The 18683-nt window shown below is 47.7% G+C and overlaps 1 protein-coding gene across 5 annotated transcripts in view; it reads right to left on the reverse strand.

Moving 5' to 3' along the window:
* Nucleotides 1-18683, reverse strand: part of ARHGAP22 (Rho GTPase activating protein 22) — a 306841-nt gene that overhangs the window by 110680 nt on the left and 177478 nt on the right. Inside the window, exon 1 of one of the 5 annotated variants that reach the window (XM_090057612.1) lies at nucleotides 1152-1218. The exons of 3 other annotated variants lie outside the window; for them this stretch is intronic. In XM_090057612.1, the coding sequence (XP_089913738.1) occupies nucleotides 1152-1203 (52 nt within the window). In that variant the 5' untranslated portion in view covers nucleotides 1204-1218. Of the gene's footprint in view, nucleotides 1-1151; nucleotides 1219-18683 lie in introns of those variants that run through there. One more of the 5 variants, XM_090057613.1, reaches the window with a different exon arrangement.

The following is an 18683-nucleotide window of genomic DNA, read 5'->3' on the forward strand; positions in this document are numbered from 1 at the left end:
ATATAAGCTTTGATCTCCACAGAATTTAAAGTCATCAATACAAAATCAGACCAAGCAAATGGAAATGGGTTTCCTTAGCTCTCTGTCTCATGTTGTGACTTCTCTAATTCTAACGGTGTGGTCTCTTATTCAGTACCACCCTGACTAGAAACACAGTAGCAGCTGGTGAAAAGGAGAATTTTCATTTGTTAAAAATCCTTTGTTCCACTTTAAATCACCTATTAAAACCTATGATTCTGCTTCTTAATTTTTCCTTGGAGCCCACATCCATTCAAGTAATGGATTGGGGAAGACAGCCTCAGGGTTGGTATGAGGATGTGCCTGCTATAACCACTTTGAGAGGTACATTAAACAGATCTTGTGGAACTGATGGTTGATCCCGCTAGGAGAAGTAATCATTCTCCTCAGTGCAGAATCTGTGTCCAGACTGAAGGCTAGGTAATTAATATTACAATACAGAAATAAGCAGTAGAACAAGGGCAATAATATATAGAACACAATTTTAATGGAATTCCTCATACAGAAGTGTAAAGCAATGCTAATTTTTATAATGCTAGAGGCAAAAGGCTCTCAAAGACAGCTATACGTCTATCTGAATGCAAGACAATTATGTTGCCAGGGAAGCACACACGGCTACTCTGAATGGAAACATCACAACCACCAAAAACCTATGTAAAATCGTGCATTCATCTCTCCCAGTGCAGGAAAGATGCAAGGAGGAAATGTTTTTTTTCAGCTTTGCATTGTTATCTGTTGTAGGTTATCAACTCAATTCAGACAAACATGCAAGTCCTTTTTGTTAAGGCAAATGAAAATGATAGAGTATTTTTCAGAAGCATACCTAACTCACATAAAAAATACCTGTTTGTTTGGTTTTTTGTTCTCCAATAAGAGATCAATATGTGTAGCAGAAAATGCATGCAGCCTTTAAAGTTAAGCGTTCTCCTGATTAGTCAGCTTGCTGAATGTAAAATACAGAATAATATACATTGGAATCGTAAATAAAAAATGCACAGATCATAATAAAAGCCTTTTTGCTAACCAAACTGAAGCACGAATAGACCCTTTCCTTTTGCATGTTAATACAGAATAAATCCTTTCCCATGACTGCAAGTTAGACAACACAACAAACTAAAAATATCATGACTTACCCTTTCGGAGACACTTGCTTTTCTTAAGATATTTGGCAGTGAAAAATGGCATAGCTGCAATATCAAGGTTTCAGTCAAAGCTAACCTTATATTACCAAGTGCTAAGAGCAATATGACTGGACCAAAGAGAGAAAGCAAATTATTACAGTGGATCTTTAAAATGCTCAATGATGAGCAAGGGGAATTCAGACTCGGATAAAGTATGTCAAGTTGCACGGCAGGATTGCAGCTATCTTTCTGCTCATTAGCACTGCTGTTCGTGTTATTTAAAGTGTGCTCCGGGGAAATGAGGACAATTTCCATGACAATATGTACAGTATCATATAAGGAGGAAGCATTTTTTCAGGCAGAACTTCTGCATTACTCAGCTGCCACAGCAACCAGAGATATGGGGGGGAGGGGGAGATGACATCAGGTTTGAGAAGTGTAAAAATTAAGCCTATTAACCACCTCTTGTCTACAGTGGAAAACATGCCACCATAAGTCTTCATGCCATGACACTGGGGTACCTAGGGCTCTTTGTTCCTGCATGGAGAGATTGCTAAGAAGGGATATCAAATGGTTACAGGACAGAGCTGAGAAACAGCCAGTTGAGGTTCAATTTCTGACTTCGCCAGTTTGTTCTGTGCGCTCTGTGTGCATCTTCATGCCTCAGTTTCTTCATCTTTAAAACGGAAATAATACTGCAGCCCCAACTCATGGGTTTGCTGTGTTGTTTAGTTCATTTATCTTCATGAAGGCTTTGGGAATCTCTGGTGCTACTAGAGTACAAATCATTAACAATCAATCCAAGGGGTTTACTCTCCATCATGTCATTTGTTTCCATCCAAAATCTAACCCTCTAAATAAAAGGCCACGTACATGGGGGTTTTTTTGTCCTCTCTCAACCTAAGTCCTATATCTTAAAATCTAAAAGACTGAAGCTTTATTCTCACCATCCCCCATGGACACTCAAACCATCTCTTTCTAGAAAAATGGGACAGTGCATGTTTCTCCCTCCCACAGCCTGCCCCATCCATCTACCTGGTACTCAGTAGACTAGATGGCCTCTCCCTGGGACACAACATCCTTCTCATAGCTTCAGTCACAGAGTAAATGTCAACTCCAAGGAGAGGCAAGGTGGCCATGGGATTGATTGTGATCTAGAGCAAGTCTTCTAACTTCTCTGGTCCTCAGTATCCTACCTATCAGAATGAGCAGGCTAACACTGACCTGTCTACAGGAAATACCACTTCCTGGTCTCCTTGCTGAAAAGTACTATATAAACGCTAAGGGTTTCCAAGGACAGAGATTCCACAACCACTCTAGGCAGCCTGTTTCAATGCTTAACCACCCTCATAGTCAGAAAGTTCTTCCTAATTTCCAAACTACATTTCCTCCACTGCAGTCTGTGACCATTGTTCCTAGTCCTGGCCCCCACAGCCACAGAGTCTATTTCCATCTCCTTTATAATCAACCTTCAGGTATTTGAAGATTGGTAATAAATCCCTCCTCAGTCTTCTCTTCTCCACACTAAATAATCCTAGTTCTTCCAACCTTTCCTTGAATGCAGAGGCACAGCAGGGCAGCTCCACCCCTGGGTCAGCCGTGACCCACTAGGCAGCACTAGCAGCCACTGTGCTGACAGCGGTGTGATCAGCCACCACTGGAGCAGTAGCTATTTTTGAGCCCCCCTACAGATGTAGCACCTGTGGCTGTTTCCCTGCTAACCCCGATCCCCAGCTATGCTGCTGCTTATATGCCATGTTTCTCAGGCTTCAAAACATGTTGTCATTCTCCTCTGGACTCTTTCTAAAATGTCCACATCCTTCTTGAAGTGTGGGGCCCAAAAGTGGACACAGCACTCCAGGTGTGGTCTCACTATCTGGGAATAGAGTAGAAGGATCACTTCCCTTGATTTGCAAGTGACACTCCTGTTAAGACAACCCAGTATGCTGCTAGCCTTTTTTGTAACAAAATCACACCGTTGGTTCATATTCAGCTTACACTCCTCTATAACCCTTCAGTCCTTTTCTGCAGTACTGCAGCCTAGTCGATCATTCCCACGTCTGTATGTATATGTAGTTATTCTGCCACAAGAGTAGGACTTTGCATTTGTCCTTGCTGAATTTCATCTGGTTGATTGCAGAACATTTTTTCAGTTTATTCAGGACATTCTGTATATTTGCTCTGCCCTCCAGAGTATCTGCAACTCTACCCAACTTGGTGTCATCTGCAAATTTGCTAACAGTACACTCAGTTCCATCATCCAAAACATTAATGAAAATATCAAACAGACCCCCAGGGACACCCACTTAATGTCTCTTCCCAACTAGACACGGAGCCTTTGATGACCAAACTATGCTGCATTTAGACCAAGCACCTGGAGGTGGAAGCATCTGGTACCTATTATCAACCTCAACAGCCAGAATCACCCTAAAGACCCTCCTGTCCAGAGTGGAAAGGCAGAAGATCTGTAGGAAGCCATTTTCAAACACAGCACAAATTCCATATAACCCATATCTCTGGATACTCATTACAGAAGCAGACAGATCCCTTTGGATCTGTTTGGTCTTCTTATGTATTATATACCAAAATCAAGTTTCAGGATCTCAGGAAAAACCTTGTGGTGAGAAATTTGAATATATTCCTGTTGTTTCAGCATATTTTCCTGATGTTTCAGCAGGATCCTGAGTCTGGGGGAGCCTGAAGTGCTGAAGATGGATTTATTGTCCTTATACTTATAGTTTCATAGTTAGTAGGGTCGGAAGGGACCTGAGCAGATTATCAAGTCTGACCCCTGCCATGGCAGAAAAGAGTAGTGGGGTCAAATGACCCCAGCAAAGTGTTCATCTAGCCAGCAAGGTGTTCATCTAGCCAGCCTATAGGACAGACTATCCTGGAACACAGCATTAGTTTAGGCAGAATCCCACAACTAGGGGCAACCCACTGTCCCCCGCTTCCCAGATGAAAAATCCAGCCTTTCATTATTAGACACATCTCACAACACCCATTGTGTTAAGATCAGATCATATGCAACAATGGTAATGTCTCCCTTAGGACTAATGAAGATACTGAGATGTGTGCTGGACTGAGGTTGCCTATTAGTCTCAGTCTTCCTGTACCAGTTTTAAACTGGGAACTACGCTAGTTCCCTGCTTTGCTTCTTCATATGTACAGACTGACTCAATACCTTCAGCCACAATGGCTTTTATACAAGAATAACTGAAAGTAAAGTTTTTCTGAAAGACAGCACCATGCATACATCTGTCATAAGCTTTGAGAACAGGATGTCTGATGAACTTTGTACACAGACACTAGTTGCTTAGAAATTTAAAGGTATAGTACACCTCTCTCCCCAAAAGCACCAGTTTCATAGCTACATAAAACACAATACATACAATCCATTGGCAGCACTTCCAGGCTCTTTATCACTGAAATAAAGGAGCTCCCCACAAAGTGTTTTTAAAGTATTTTTATCTCACTGAATCATTGTGCTGTCATGCAGTACTACTATCTCAGCCATACAGAGGAAAGACTGAGGATGAAGTTACATGTTCCACTTAGACTAGGCACATAAAATGTGAGGGTCTGCACATGTACGTTTGTTAACTCAAGCTAAGTGTCCTCTGAGTATCTCTAAGTTACACCATTTCAGGCAAGGCTTAACCCTAGGCCATGCTCAGGGTTAGGGTCAGGATTAGAGTTAGCTCATGTTAGGGTAACTTCAGTCTGCTCCATGGAGATGAAATGAGCAATCTGCAGTCCTCCAGCATCCCAGGGTGCATCATTCCCAGCACCCCCACCCCCTCCACCCCTGCAGGAATAACGCCCAGGTGTCCTAGGTCCTAGCTTCAGTGGCAAGTCAGAGCTGTGCGGGCAAGAAACAGTTCTAACCCTTATGCTAAGAACAAACAGTCAACAAGCCTGAGGCTGAATTGATTATGTCTTTTCAGGTTAGTCTAGGCTGTAAAGATTGAACCAATAAGCAAATGAACAGACATTCACTTTTTTTCAGGAAATGCAGTCACATGCCTGGAGTGACTGAAGCCAGAAGCTAGGAGGAGCTAGAGCACAGCTTTCTGGCATGTAGCTGGCATGGACTTTTGCTTCCTTTTCCTACTGCCCCTGAGGTCTCTGGGATTTGCAGTCCACAATCACAGCAGCAGGACATTGCAGGGTTGCTCATCATCACTTCCTTGTCCTGCTTCCAGGTACCTCTGGAATTCGTAGTCCACAGTCACAGCCAGCACTAAGTAAACCAGCAGGGCAGCTCTGTGCTTGGGGGAAGGGAAGTTTAACCCCCCTCCCTGGCCCCAGGCCACAGCAGGGTTTGCCTGAGGGCAGGGCCAGTGCGCCAGCCAGTGAGCAAGCCCTCACTGCTCCGGCTAGGGAGCAGACGGGTGGGGCCAGCCCTGCTCTCTGGAGCAGATGGTGCAGCCCACCCCAGGGCTGTAAAATGCTGGGATGCTGGGGGACTCTGATTTAACCTGAACCAGGAAGGCATCTGGGACAGAAGTTTCATAAATTGGTTTGAACCAAATCAGTTAAGTCTGATACTACATTCAACCAGATTGATCTTAAACCAGTTTCAGCCATTTTGAAATTGGTTTATGTGTACTGAACTTCTATTCTTTAATAGGTTTAAACCGATTTCTGATCACTTAAATTGTTTTATGTGTAACTTCTGTCCCTAGCCTTCATGTGTGACTGCTCACAGCACATTCTAACATTAACACTCCTTAACATTCCACAGATTTAGTATGGTCTAAGTGTAACTTGGCACTGAAAGACGAAGTGATTTGCCAAGGATACACCAGGGGTCACTGGCAAGGGGGTCCTGAACTCTGCATGATTCGCTTGCCTCTAGTCCAGTTCACTTGCAGATCCTCCCAGTGTTAGAAGAGGCACAGTGTAACAGGATCCTATAGAAAACTGAATATTCCTGTGCTCCATATTTGGATTAGTCCCTTGCTTAGCACCATCACTTTATGTGAGAAGCAGGGATCTTTGTGGGTAATATCTTAACACTACCATCACTCTATGCCAGGGGTGGGCAATTATTTAGGCCCGCAGGGAGTTTGGTGAGCTGTCGTGGACCAGGTTAACCTCCCACCACCTCCCCTGACCGACAGCTCACCAAAACCCATTATGTGGGATGGGATCGCAGGCAGGCAGGGAGCAGTGTTCAGGAGCAGGACAGGCGGGAGAGACAGGGATGGGGTCACCGAGTGGTGACAGTGCAGGGCAAGGTCTGGGTAGGGTGACCACACATCCCTAATTGGGTAGCACAGTCTCAGAATGGGAATCTCAAGTCCCAGCCCTGGGCTGCCTGGATTTCCAGTGTTGCGCAGGGAATTGGGTTTTCTGTTTTCTGTAGAAAAACACAGGAAACAGTGAGTTTACACTTGCAGGCTGACAGCGTTTGAGCCTGCAAGGGGCTGCTTGAGGCTGCCGAAAGTGGGACACAGGGGGCACCACCTTTCCATTTTTAAAAGGTAGTCACCCTAGGGCTGGGGCCAGGGCAGAGCCACGATCTGCTGGCCTTAAGTCCCTGCGATGGGTGCTGGTTTTGCAGCCAGGGTCATGCAGGGAGCAGATCATGGCTCTGCTCCGGCCCTGGCCCCACATTCTGGCCCCGACCCCAGACACAGTTCCCAGCCCTGTCCCCATCCCATCCCATCCACCTGGCCATGTGCCCATCGCCTGTAGCTCCCAGTTGGTCTCCATGGAGACCCCGGGATTGCAAGGTAGTAACAGTGTAGGGCTGCCGAGGCACAGCCCTGGTTCTGTGGGCAGGGACGTGCAGGGAGCAGACAGCAGTTCTGCCCTGGCCCCACACTGTCACCACCCCACAATCCCAGAGTCTCCCTGGATACAGGCTGGGAGCCACATAGGCAAGGTGTGCAGTCAGGGGTGGGTCTGTAGCTGGGTGGCGAGCTGCATCCAGGGCCTGGACCAGGATCTTGGGGCAGTGACAATGGGCACAATCTGCTCCCCGCATGCCCCTGTTCATGGAAATGGATTCTGTCAAGGGGACATGTGGACAGTGGATCGCAGCTCTGGCCCAGGCCTGGGCCCAGGCCTGGCCCTATGTTGTCTTGCATGCCCATCTTGCTCCTGGATGTGGCTCCCCACCCACATGTGGCTCCATCCCAGCTGTCCAGGAGGGCGCCCTGCCTGCACAGATCCCACCTCTGGCAGTGGATGTGGGACAGATGGGCCAGCAGGAACAGCACCTCGAAAGAGCTGCCACCACCAGTGCTGCCAAGAAATGTGATCCAGCTGCTGTGCTGCTCCAGCCCCAATGTGCACCTGGGGGCAGCGAGACTAGCCACATGTACCACAGCCCAGGCTGCCCCTGCCCCCATGCCTGGACCAGGTGGGACTGAGGGACCTGCTGCAAGCCAGACAAAATCCCTCAGCAGGATGGTCAACAGGCTGTATTTTGCCCATCCCTGCTCTAAGCACATTCATTAATTAAGCCCCATCAGCCCTTCCTTGAGTCCACACTCCTGGCATCCCACTTCACAGAGGGAAAAACAACAACATGAAAGAGTGTCATTATTTGCCTCCAGTTACTCAGCAGGTTACTAGTTGAGCTATTAACCCCATATAGAAATCCTAATGATAACAGCTAGCACTTACATAGCATTTGTTTTGCTAGATTTCAACATGTTTTAAAAAGGAAATCAGCTATATTAATCCTATTTTACAGATGGGGATATTGAGGCACAGGGAGGGCCAGTGACATTGCTCAGGATCATCTAGTAAGATAGCAGCAGAGCTAAAAAACACTAAGGTGCTCTACCCACTTGGCAGTATTGTGCCCTAGTCCCCATTGTCCATGAAGCAGTCACCACTCAAGAGTACTCTACAGCCTTAGAGGATGGAGAAGTGGGCATGGTTAGATATCAAGATTGTTGCTGTCTATTCTGGTCACATGTCAGAATGTCTCACTGAAAAAGAGCACTGGAGGTGTTTCTTGTGTCATTTCCGCCTCTGCAAAGTCAGTGTGAAACTCAAGGTCCCAGACAGAGGGAAACCCAGCCTGGTGCTTTTTCAGCTGAGCATGCTCTCTGCAGAGTCCATGTGAATCCCCTCTCTGCCTCATACCCCCTCCAATGCAACTTCAGGATGCAAAGGAGCTTCAAAGGAAAGGGGAGGAGCAAAGGCAAGAAGGAAAGACAAACTGCCCTCTGTCACCCAGCAACAAGGTGTCTATAGGCCAGCAGAGAGAGGGGGAAAACAGGAGTTATTTCTGAAGCCTGAAAAGCTGAACCCACAAATAGGAAGAGAGCCTTTTAAGCAGGATGACTGGTAAATGAACGATGTACTTGACAGGGTACAGAGATAATGGCACAATGCTGTGGGAAAGCTGCGGTGCTAAGCCAGCCCTGAGACAAGGATACAGACGATTGCTCTCACATCATCTGGCAGCCATACCTTACTGAATGGAACGAATATACAGGAGAGGCAGAGGGAATGCTCATTTGCACAGATTTCTCATTCCCCAAAATAATAATTAATAATTAATTAGCGTTTTATAGTTGCAACTAATTTTGTGGATTCCTTTCATCTTATTTGCCTCCAGTGTAATCTTGTCAATGTGCTCCCTGTATTAAGCATGATATTTAAAATGCAACTGTATTGATGGAACAAAGGAATGCTAGATTCCATTAAAAAACCTATGCACCCCTGCCGCTACAGAATACTTCAGCAAAGGCTCAATCTAAATACATCCATACTACATGCTTGCAAAAACCCACTTGTCTAGGACAAGTAAAAGAAACTGAAAGGCATGCAAAATTAGAGACAAAGACATACACAATATTATATATATTTTATAGTAAAACCTCATTAATTCAAAACACAAGGAACTAAAAAAATATCAACTTCGAAATAAGTGGCTTGAAATAACTGTACCAATAGTAATCTGCATGTATGCAAATTACTATGGGCATGTACAGCTTTAGTTCACCCATGTGCAGACCTTATTAACTGATAAGAACAAAGTGAGAGGTTATCCCTGTTACTAATTAAGCAGATGTCATGGGATATAGCACAAAAAGTTTCCAATGTGGACCAGCTGCAATGATCTAGGGGCCCTTTTTCTGATTAGATCAATCTAAATGCAGAAATGTCTTTCCAAACTACAGCCCCCTGATCCTGCTAAGCCCCCACCCCGGAGACCTGCCATCTCCGGTCCCACAAAACTGCCCCCAGTTGTGCATGTAGCTGGGACTGCTTGGCTTTTTGACTAAGATCAAGTGGTGTCTGACACCATGTGCTGTTCCGGCAATATCTGCATCGAACACATCATGGACCAGCGCCAGTATGCCAACCCCGCCAGACTGACTGCCACTAGACTGGACCCAGCCTGCCTGAACCCCCTCTGCACCTGATGGACTTTGAGAGCTATTCTCAACCACAGGCTACTCCACCCCACCCCACCCAGCAAGGACTCCCACAATAGGACTCCATGGACTGAGTGACTTCTTTGTTCAACTCGCCCCCTCCACCATTGCAGACCTATGTACAGGTTTGTTTTTAACTATCTTCTTTTCTCTCTCAGCATCATGACCCCCTCCATTTCCCTCCCTCACCCCACCTCCCACCCTTGGGCTTAGACAACTAATGTTGTATTTATGTAACCTATTGCATTCCCCTCCTCACCCCCATCCCTCTTATATTAGTCCCTCACTTAGGCACACTGTATTTCCCTTATGGCCTTGTCATTCTTGTTCTCTGATGCTTAATAAAGTTAAATCTGTTCAGGGGAGACACCATGACCAACAAGGTGGTTTTCTTAGGGGAAGACCACTTTCTCGGCAGGGGGCAGTACCCTGTCCGAGGTAATGCATAGATAGCCTCCCACTTTCACTTCCAGTGGGAAGATCTTGGCTATACTCTGACTTTATGGAAATGAGACATTCTTCCCTACTTTGCTCTTTCAGTCATATGATTGAGCTTCAGCAAATCTCAGGGGCATCTGAACCCCAAGCCTCTGGGCTTGGCCCTGTAGGTAGGATGCCTGCCAAAGGATTTGGAAGCATCTGAAGCCTCAGGTGGGGTGCAGGATGCTTGCCGGGAGCAAGGCCACATATGGTTCTTGAATAATTCACAGATTTGGAATTGATTTGGCTGGGAACACAAAAAATTTTCCTTAAAAAAATAGAAAAAGAAGTAGCTGGGGCTGCTGTCCCCACCTCCTGCCCCTGCAGAGTCTCCTGTACCCTAGCACAGCGTTTCCCAACGTTTTCTGTCCCATAACACACTTACACAGCCTTTTCCGTCCCACAGCACACCAGCTGAGCACAGAGCGGGGTGGGAGCAGTATTGGCGCGGGACCAGCCACGGTGCAGTGGCAGCATGGGCCGGCGATGACAGCGCTGGTTGTAGCCACGCCCTGCTGGAGCCATGCCCCCTGATTCCGTGGCACACCTGGACATGCCCGATGGCACACCAGCATGCCACAGTGCACCGATTCAGAAATGCTGCCCTAGCACTTACTGTCCTGAGCCCTGACTGCTCCATGTGCTCCTCCCCCCTTGGGCACTCCCAGCTCCAGGGTTTCCTGTGGCTTGGAGGTCCCCAGGCCTGTGGTGCACTGCCTGCAGAGGCAGGTTCCTGTGGCCTGCTGGCCCAGCCATCTCTCACCCTTATACTGCATGGCAGGGGATATGCATCCCCAACCTCCCTCAGGCCATCACTAGCCTGGTTCTTATTGTATGATGCTCCCCGCTGGAACCACGCTGTGGTCCATATGTAGCCCAAAAAACAGCAGTTTGGTACAACTGGGGGTCAGCACAATTGAGAGCAGTTTGGAGTGATCAGGAATTGGCCTGGGAGTGCCTAAGGGGCAGGGGCATGCAGAACAGCCGGGCCTTGGGATAGCAAGTCTGCAGAAGCAGAAGGTTGGGGCAGCAGTCCCAGCTACATGCACAACTGGGGGCAGAATGAGGGTCAGCTGGGGATTGACAATAGCTTCAAAGTATCCAACAGCATCTGATGTCAAAGTAAAGAAGGTTTACTCTGTGTGTGTATATACATACATAGATGGCACACACACACACACAAATATATTAAGAGCCTTAGTCTGTCTGTCTCTCTGTCCCTAATGCTTTATTTACACTCTGACTGGTTGTGTGAAACAACCAATCAGAGCGCTCCAAGAGCATTCCAGACAGGAGGTGGCAGCACAGCAGAGTGCCACCATGATGGTAGGGACAGAACGGACCAGCGCCACTGGCCTTGCCCCCCAACCCTGCTCCCTGGAGGTGGAGGCAGCATAGTGTGCTGGCCAAGTGGGACGGAAGGGACGGCGAGGCAAGCTTCCTGCCCACCCTGCTCCTGGCAGCGCAGGGTGCTGGTGGCACAGCACGGGCCTTGCCTTGTTGTTGTGGCCTTGCTGCCGCCAGGCCCCAAAAAAAGCCAGCAGGGAGGAGGGAAGCAGGAATGGGCAGGGGGCACAGTGGCGCCGTCCCACCGCCAGGCCCTAAGAACAGCTAGGAGGGAGAGTAGGGAGCCGGGGTGGGGGGGAGGGAAGAGGGCTGCATGCGGCTGGACGCACAGTGGCTGCAGTACAGGGCGCTGGGTGGTGGCTGTGGCTGCTGCATGCAAGCTTCCCCCCCTCCCCTGTGCCTGGGAGGTGGTGGTGCTGTGGGGTGGAGCAGTGGTGAGGGGAACTGGGTGGTGGCACTCCATCACCGCCTCCCTCCCCATCATTTTTGATGGCCAATTGGCTAGTGTATATATATATGAATAACTCCTAGTGTGATTAATTATGCCCAGAAGAGTTGCTTTTGTACCTCAGAATCACAGAACCATATAAAAGCAAAGGTGGAAGGGACTGGCCAAAACCCTGCTTGAGGCAGGATCATCCCTATCCGAACTATCCAATACAGGAGCTTGTGTAACCTATTCTGAAAACTATGTAGTTAACCTTATCACACAAGTACAAGGCATAGTGCCTGAAGACACAGGTTTTCACTGGAGGTTTTCAAGAAGAGATTGGATCAAAGGGGGAAAGAGGGTGCAAAACCCCTCACAGCTCACCAAAAGCATACGGGAACATCTCCTAGCTAAAAAGGAGGCATACACCCAATGGAAGGGAGGGGCCATTACCAGGGAGGCCTATACCTCAGTTACTGAGGGCTGTACGGGGGCGGTCAGGAAGGCCAAGGCGGAGATGGAACTGGGACTAGTGACCCGGAACAAGGACAACAAGAAGTACTTTTTTAAATACATACGTGAAAAGAAGGTACCAGGTAATGTGAAGCCTCTGCAGGACACACTAGGAAATCTGGTCATTGCACCAGACAGCAAAGCTAATCTATTTAACAATTTCTTTGCCTCCATTTTTCTGAGCAGGGACTGGGTCACCCCCCACCAGGACCCCCATAGGACCCAGGGGAGGCGCACCCAGGCCTAGGGTTGGTGAGGACCTAGTCAGGGAACTTCTGGAGGGACTGGATGTATTTAAATCAGCAGGTCCTGACAATCTCCATCCCAGAGTGCTGAGGGAATCAGCAGAGGTCATTGCAGGACCCATGGCATGGCTCTACAAGCACTCATGGTGCTCTGGCGTGGTGCCAGAGGACTGGAAAAGGGCCAATGTGGTTCCCATTTTCAAAAAAGGGAGGAAGGAGGACCCGGAAAACTATAGGCCAGTCAGTCTTACCAAGATCCTGGGTAAGCTTTTTGAGAGAATTATCCTGGCGCATGTCCACGTGGGGCCAGCAGGGGAGATTATGCTTAGGGGCAATCAACACGGGTTCATTAGAGGCAGGTCCTGTCAGAGCAACCTGGTGGCCTTCTATGACCAGGTCACAAAATCATTAGATGCAGGGGTAGCAGTGGATGTAGTCTTTCTGGACTTTAGGAAGGCCTTTGACACTGTCTCTCACCCCATTCTCATTACAAAACTAGGAGACTGTTTTGTCGACACCTACACAGTCAAATGGGTCACTAGTTGGCTGGAGGGCCACGCCCAGAGGGTGGTGGTGGATGGGTCATTTTTGACCTGGAGGATGTGGGCAGTGGGGTCCCCCAGGGCTCGGTCCTTGGGCCCTCACTGTTCAACATCTTCATCAGTGACTTGGACGAGGGGGTAAAAAGCACCCTGTTCAAATTCACAGATGACACGAAGATGTGGGGGGAAGTGGGCACGCTAGAAAGGAGGAATAGGCTGCAATCGGACCTAAAGAGGTTACAGGGGTGGGCAGATAAGAATAGGATGGGATTCAACACTGACAAGTGCAAGGTGATGCACCTGGGGAAGAAGAACCAGCAGCATACCTACAGGCTGGGAAACTCCCTTCTCATCAGTGCAGAGGCAGAAAAGGATCTAGGAGTCATCACTGATGCCAAAATGAACATGGACCAGCAGCATGGGGATGCGGTCAGGAAGGCCAACCATACCCTGTCATGCATCCACAGACGCATCTCAAGCAGGTCCAAGGAGGTGATTCTCCCCCTCTATGGGGCACTGGTCAGGCCACAGCTGGAGTACTGCGTCCAGTTCTGGGCACTGCACTTCAAGAGGGATGTGGACAACGTGGAGAGGGTCCAGAGGAGGGTCACTCACATGATCAGGGGGCAGCAGGGCAGGCCCCGCAAGGAGAGGCTAAGGGACCTAAGCCTGTTCAGCCTCCACAAGAGAAGGCTGAGGGGGGATCTTGTGGCCTGTTATAAACTAGTCAGGGGGGATCAGCAGGCATTGGGGGAGTCCCTGTTCCCCCGAGCACCACCAGGAGTGCCAAGGAATAACGGTCACAAGCTGGCAGAGGGTAGATTCAGGCTGGATATCAGGAGGTGCTACTTCGTGGTCAGGGCGGCTAGGATCTGGAACCAACTTCCAAGAGAAATGGTGCTGGCTCCTACCCTGGGGGTCTTTAAGAGGAGGCTAGACGAATACCTTGCTGGGGTCATTTGACCCCAGTACTGTTGTCTGCCACGGCAGGGGGTCGGACTTGATGATATGCTCAGGTCCCTTCCGATCCTACCAACTATGAAACTATGAAAAAGTACGCTAAACTGCCACAGGTAAACATGGGGAGGACAGCAGAAATTCTCATGCTGCCACAAAAGCTGTTAAAATGCACTTCAGAGATCCACAGAAGAGTACCACCCCTGAAAACCCCCCACAGCCCATACCAATCTGACCATGGGGTACAATTACTCCTCATCCCGAATGTGGCAATTGGTCCTGCTGTAAACTGAGGGGTAAGACCCTCAAATCCAGAACCTCCAGGTTGAGTTCCAGCAGGAGCACTGGGATGCCTCTGTCATAGTCCACAGCCTTGGCTCCAGCTAACACTCAGTGCTTTGAGGAAAACAAAAAAATAAATAAATCACAGATACCAGTAGCAACAGGAAGGGAAAAATTCCTTCCTGGCCACATGTGTCAATCAGCAAAGCTCAGAAGCATGGGAACAGCCAAACACCTTCTATTCCGCTCTGCAATCTGGGGATAGCAAGCTTAATTCTACACACTGCATCCTCCTATTGTCCAGCCAGAACTCCCTTTTCTGTAGCTCCTCCATAGACTTATTCCTGGTCCTTTATTCTTCTTTCATAATTAATCCAGTTGCAGAGCTCTGCTTCCCTCTTCTACTGCTGAGTGTGGTCCTCTCCAGTATCTACCACTTTAGGCAGAAGAGCTCTTCTCACTACCTCCCAGCAATTCATCTCCTGCTCTTCATACTCCAGACATAACTACTCCTAGATCATCCCTGAGCAATGCTTATCCAATCTCTTCTTGAAAACCTCCAGTGACAGGAACTGCCTAGACTTCCCTGGACAGTCTGCTCCATTGTCTTACTGTTCTAACTGTGACAAAGTTTTTCTTGATAGTCAATTTAAACCTACATTACTGTAACCTCAAGGCACTGCAGCAATGGGAAAAGGTCTTCTCCCTCTACTTTGTGGAATCCCTTCAGATATGTGAAGACCACTATCAAAGGTGGTTTGAGATGGGAACATCATCACGTGCCCTCTCAAAGCACCTTTTCTGCAAGCAGAAACATACCTATTTCTTTAAGTCTCTCCCCCTATGACTTGCCTCCCAAGCCCCTTATTATTTTTGTTTAACTTCTCCACGTCCATTTTTAAATTTGGAACCCCAAACTGTACATAATACTTTAGATGAGGCCCAACCAATGCTAAGTAAAGAGGTACTATCACCTCCCATGACTCACAGCCCAAAACATATTTGCTTTTTGTGCACTGTATCACACTGCAGTCTCATATCGAGTCTGTGATCCACCGTGCTCCTAAATCAATCTTCTTAGTGTTGCTATCCAGCCAGTTGTCGCCCATTTTGTATTTGTGTTTTGATTATTCTTCCTAAGGTGTAGAACAGGGGTGGGCAAAATGGTGGATCTGGCTGGCAGCCGAATTCCATTTCCCAGCAGTCCCTGCCCACATCGCTGTGGCCTGTTTCCATGGAGACCCCTGTAGTGGTGGCGCCATGCCATGACAGCGTGGGGCTGGGATTTCCACGGAGACTGGCTCCACTAGCACTGGCAGGGCATGTGGCAGTCTGGGGAGCTGCTCCGGGGTGGGAACTTGCAGGGGTGACAACGTGATCTGGAGCTGGGGCAGAGCTGTGATCCACTGCCAGCACACCTTGGGCAGGGGAGTGCAGGCAAACGGATCACAGCTCTGCCGAGCTCCAGACCATGCTGTCACCACTGCTAGATCCCAGCCCTGGCCCTGGAGCAGCTCCCTGCCCAGCTGCAGGCCTGCTGGAGCTGGTCTCTATTGAAACCCCAGCCCTGTGCTGTCAAGGCTCCACTACTAGGGTTTCCATGGAAACTAGCCACAGCGGTGTAGGCAGAGGCTGCTGGGAAATGGAGTCTGCCACAGGCCCAATCCTGCCTGTGGGCCAAACATTGCCCGCCTCGGTGTAGCACCTTGCATTTGTCAGCACTAAACCTCATCCTATTGGCTGTAGTCCAGGGGCGGACAACTATTTTGGGTGGAGGGCTGCTTACTGAGTTTTGGCAAGCTATCGAAGGCTACATGACAGGCAGCCAGGGGCAGATAAATATTAATTCTCTAAAATTTTTAGGGACCCCACGGCCAGATAGAACGGCCTGGCGGGCTGCATTTTGCCCACCCCTGCTTTCCAATCTGTCAAGATTCTACGAGCTGTGTTCCTGTCCTCCAGCGTGTTCGCAATCCATCCCAATTTTGTGTCATCTGCAAATTTCCTCATAAAATTCTCTATTTCAGCATCCATATCATTACTAAACATGTTGAGCAATGACAAGCTCAGGTTAGGCCCCTCTGGGTCTTCACAAAAAACCCCTCTGTGATGCTATGTGATCTTATGACTCTCTTTCATTCTTTCAATCCTCAGCTCATCCCATTCCTTATCTTCGGGTCCTTAAAGTTTACAGCAATTTTCCATGGCTCCATATAATACTACTGCTGTGCTCCAGAACTATTATATTAGTGCTTCATTAAATCAAGGCACATTAGATTGAACCACATACCATATAAGTATGACTTTGATCCTGCAATGGGATCCACACAGTTGGATCCTGTAGTCCTGTGTGGATTGACTAGCAAGGCTGACGTGCAAGGGCAACATTGCTCTTATCTGCGTTGTGTACATGTGCTCTTGCATCACTGACCAAATCCCCAAAGTCATACCCCAGCAGGCACCGGACCCAGTGTACAACTGTGGTTGCCACTATTTTTTGACTAGCTACAAAACCAAGAGTGATCACCAAGACAGAATGGCTTACCCAACTTTCACTGAATTCCAGTGGAATTACCAACTTCAAGAGCAACTTTTATCAAGCTCATTTGAGTCCAAAGTGTGCCTCCATCTCTCTGAAAACTGGAATAAGTGTTTTGGACTGACTCCTGCTTTCCATGCAAAGACGAGTTTTAGATGATGGGAGTTTTTCTGTGAATAAGTACTGCAAGAATTAGCCTATTTAAAATTTTAAAGAATAAAAGCAATGTAAGCCATTTCCCCAACACAGGCCTGTCTGCTTTATTCCACTCACTAGGGCTTCTTGAGCTGAAGAGGATGATGTGTTGAAAGCCCCTTTGATACAGAAGATTAGGACATAGTGTGAAGTGCAGTGAAAGTTTTCAGAAGGCATTTTTTATCTTGATCCTTATTTAAATGGCATGTTCCTAAACTAATAGTGACAAGCGAAAGTCTATTATCCTATTATCAAATCCAGCTTTTGCAGCATAGCTATTTTTGAGCATTCAACTATCTTCAGTCAACCCCTGAAACATCATGGGGTTGGCCTGGAGATCACTAGGGTTTTTTTTCAATCTCTCTCCTTGTTTCTGAGCTTCTGAGGCGGGGGAGATGAGAGGCAAGGGTCTCACATTTTCAAGCTGTAATCATGAAAGCTGGAAACTTAACTTTCTTTTTTAAAGAATGTGATTCTCACATAATCCCAAGATTCCCAGAGTTGCTATTTCTGGGCTGCCCCATGCTGCTTTCTCTGACCAATCTCTTGCAGTCTGTGCATTCAGATACTGAGAAAAAGTGTTTAAAGGCAAATTTTAACCCGAGCAGCAGCATTTCAGAGTGAACTTCTCCTTTGCTCAGGGTGTGGTCTGGGCAGCTAAATTAGCCCCTTAATACAAACTTACCCTCCAGAAAGGATGGATCTGGATTCTCTTCTGGACTGATCATATCTGAAGTTTTAATTCAACCTGATTTGTGAACAAAGTTACAGACTGGGGAAGCTGACCTCCTGACTCTCATTGTATTATGGCAGCATCTTCGCTGTAGTGGACTTGGCTGATTGACACCCAGGTTAGCTTAGTTCTGGTACCTGCAGCATACTGCAGCCCATCCCTGAACTACTGTGTCATTACTGGTGTGGTGCTCCCTTATGAGGACTTCTGAGGTCACATTGCATGGTTCTCTGTAGATCATTCCTAGTGACTGTGGGAGAATGTCACCACCCTCATGAGCCCCCTTTGGGTATTGTGGGAAAGCAATAGAGAAACATTAGCTCTTGAGAGATTTAGACTGCACCTTCATTGTAAAGAAGACGGGGCATCAGCCAGAGTGAAAACAGGACCTAGACTCCAGCACATGGCCCCAGACATGTCAGCTTGCTTTGGTTACCATGTTGAGTCAGAGATTTGTGCGTGTGGTCAGAAAGCATTTTGTGACAACACCTGGGAAGAGGTGCTCTGTGGTACACTCCTTACAGGGAGATTCAGGAGAACTAGTGCCAAAAGCAGTGAAATGCTTTTGGCACTAGCCAAAACATGAGACACTGACTGTGCAGTAGCCAAAAAATACTGTGCAGTAGCGAGTCACAGCACAGACAGTGCTAATAGGCTACTGAGCAGTATTATTATTAGGCTACTGCACAGTAGTGTCACCTAAAAGACATTTGCCAGCACTACTACGCAGTAACTCCAGTTACTGCACATTTATTTAGTACTTCCTAATACAAGTAATAAATGCACAGTAACGACTGTGCAGTAGCATCTCATGTAGATGTGCCTAGTACAATGCAACAGTGCCAATCTCCTCCTCAGCTGTCTTGCTCTGGA

This window comes from Crocodylus siamensis, chromosome 7 (assembly GCF_052110815.1).
Source record: "Crocodylus siamensis isolate JL-2025a chromosome 7, ASM5211081v1, whole genome shotgun sequence".
Taxonomy (NCBI): domain Eukaryota; kingdom Metazoa; phylum Chordata; order Crocodylia; family Crocodylidae; genus Crocodylus; species Crocodylus siamensis.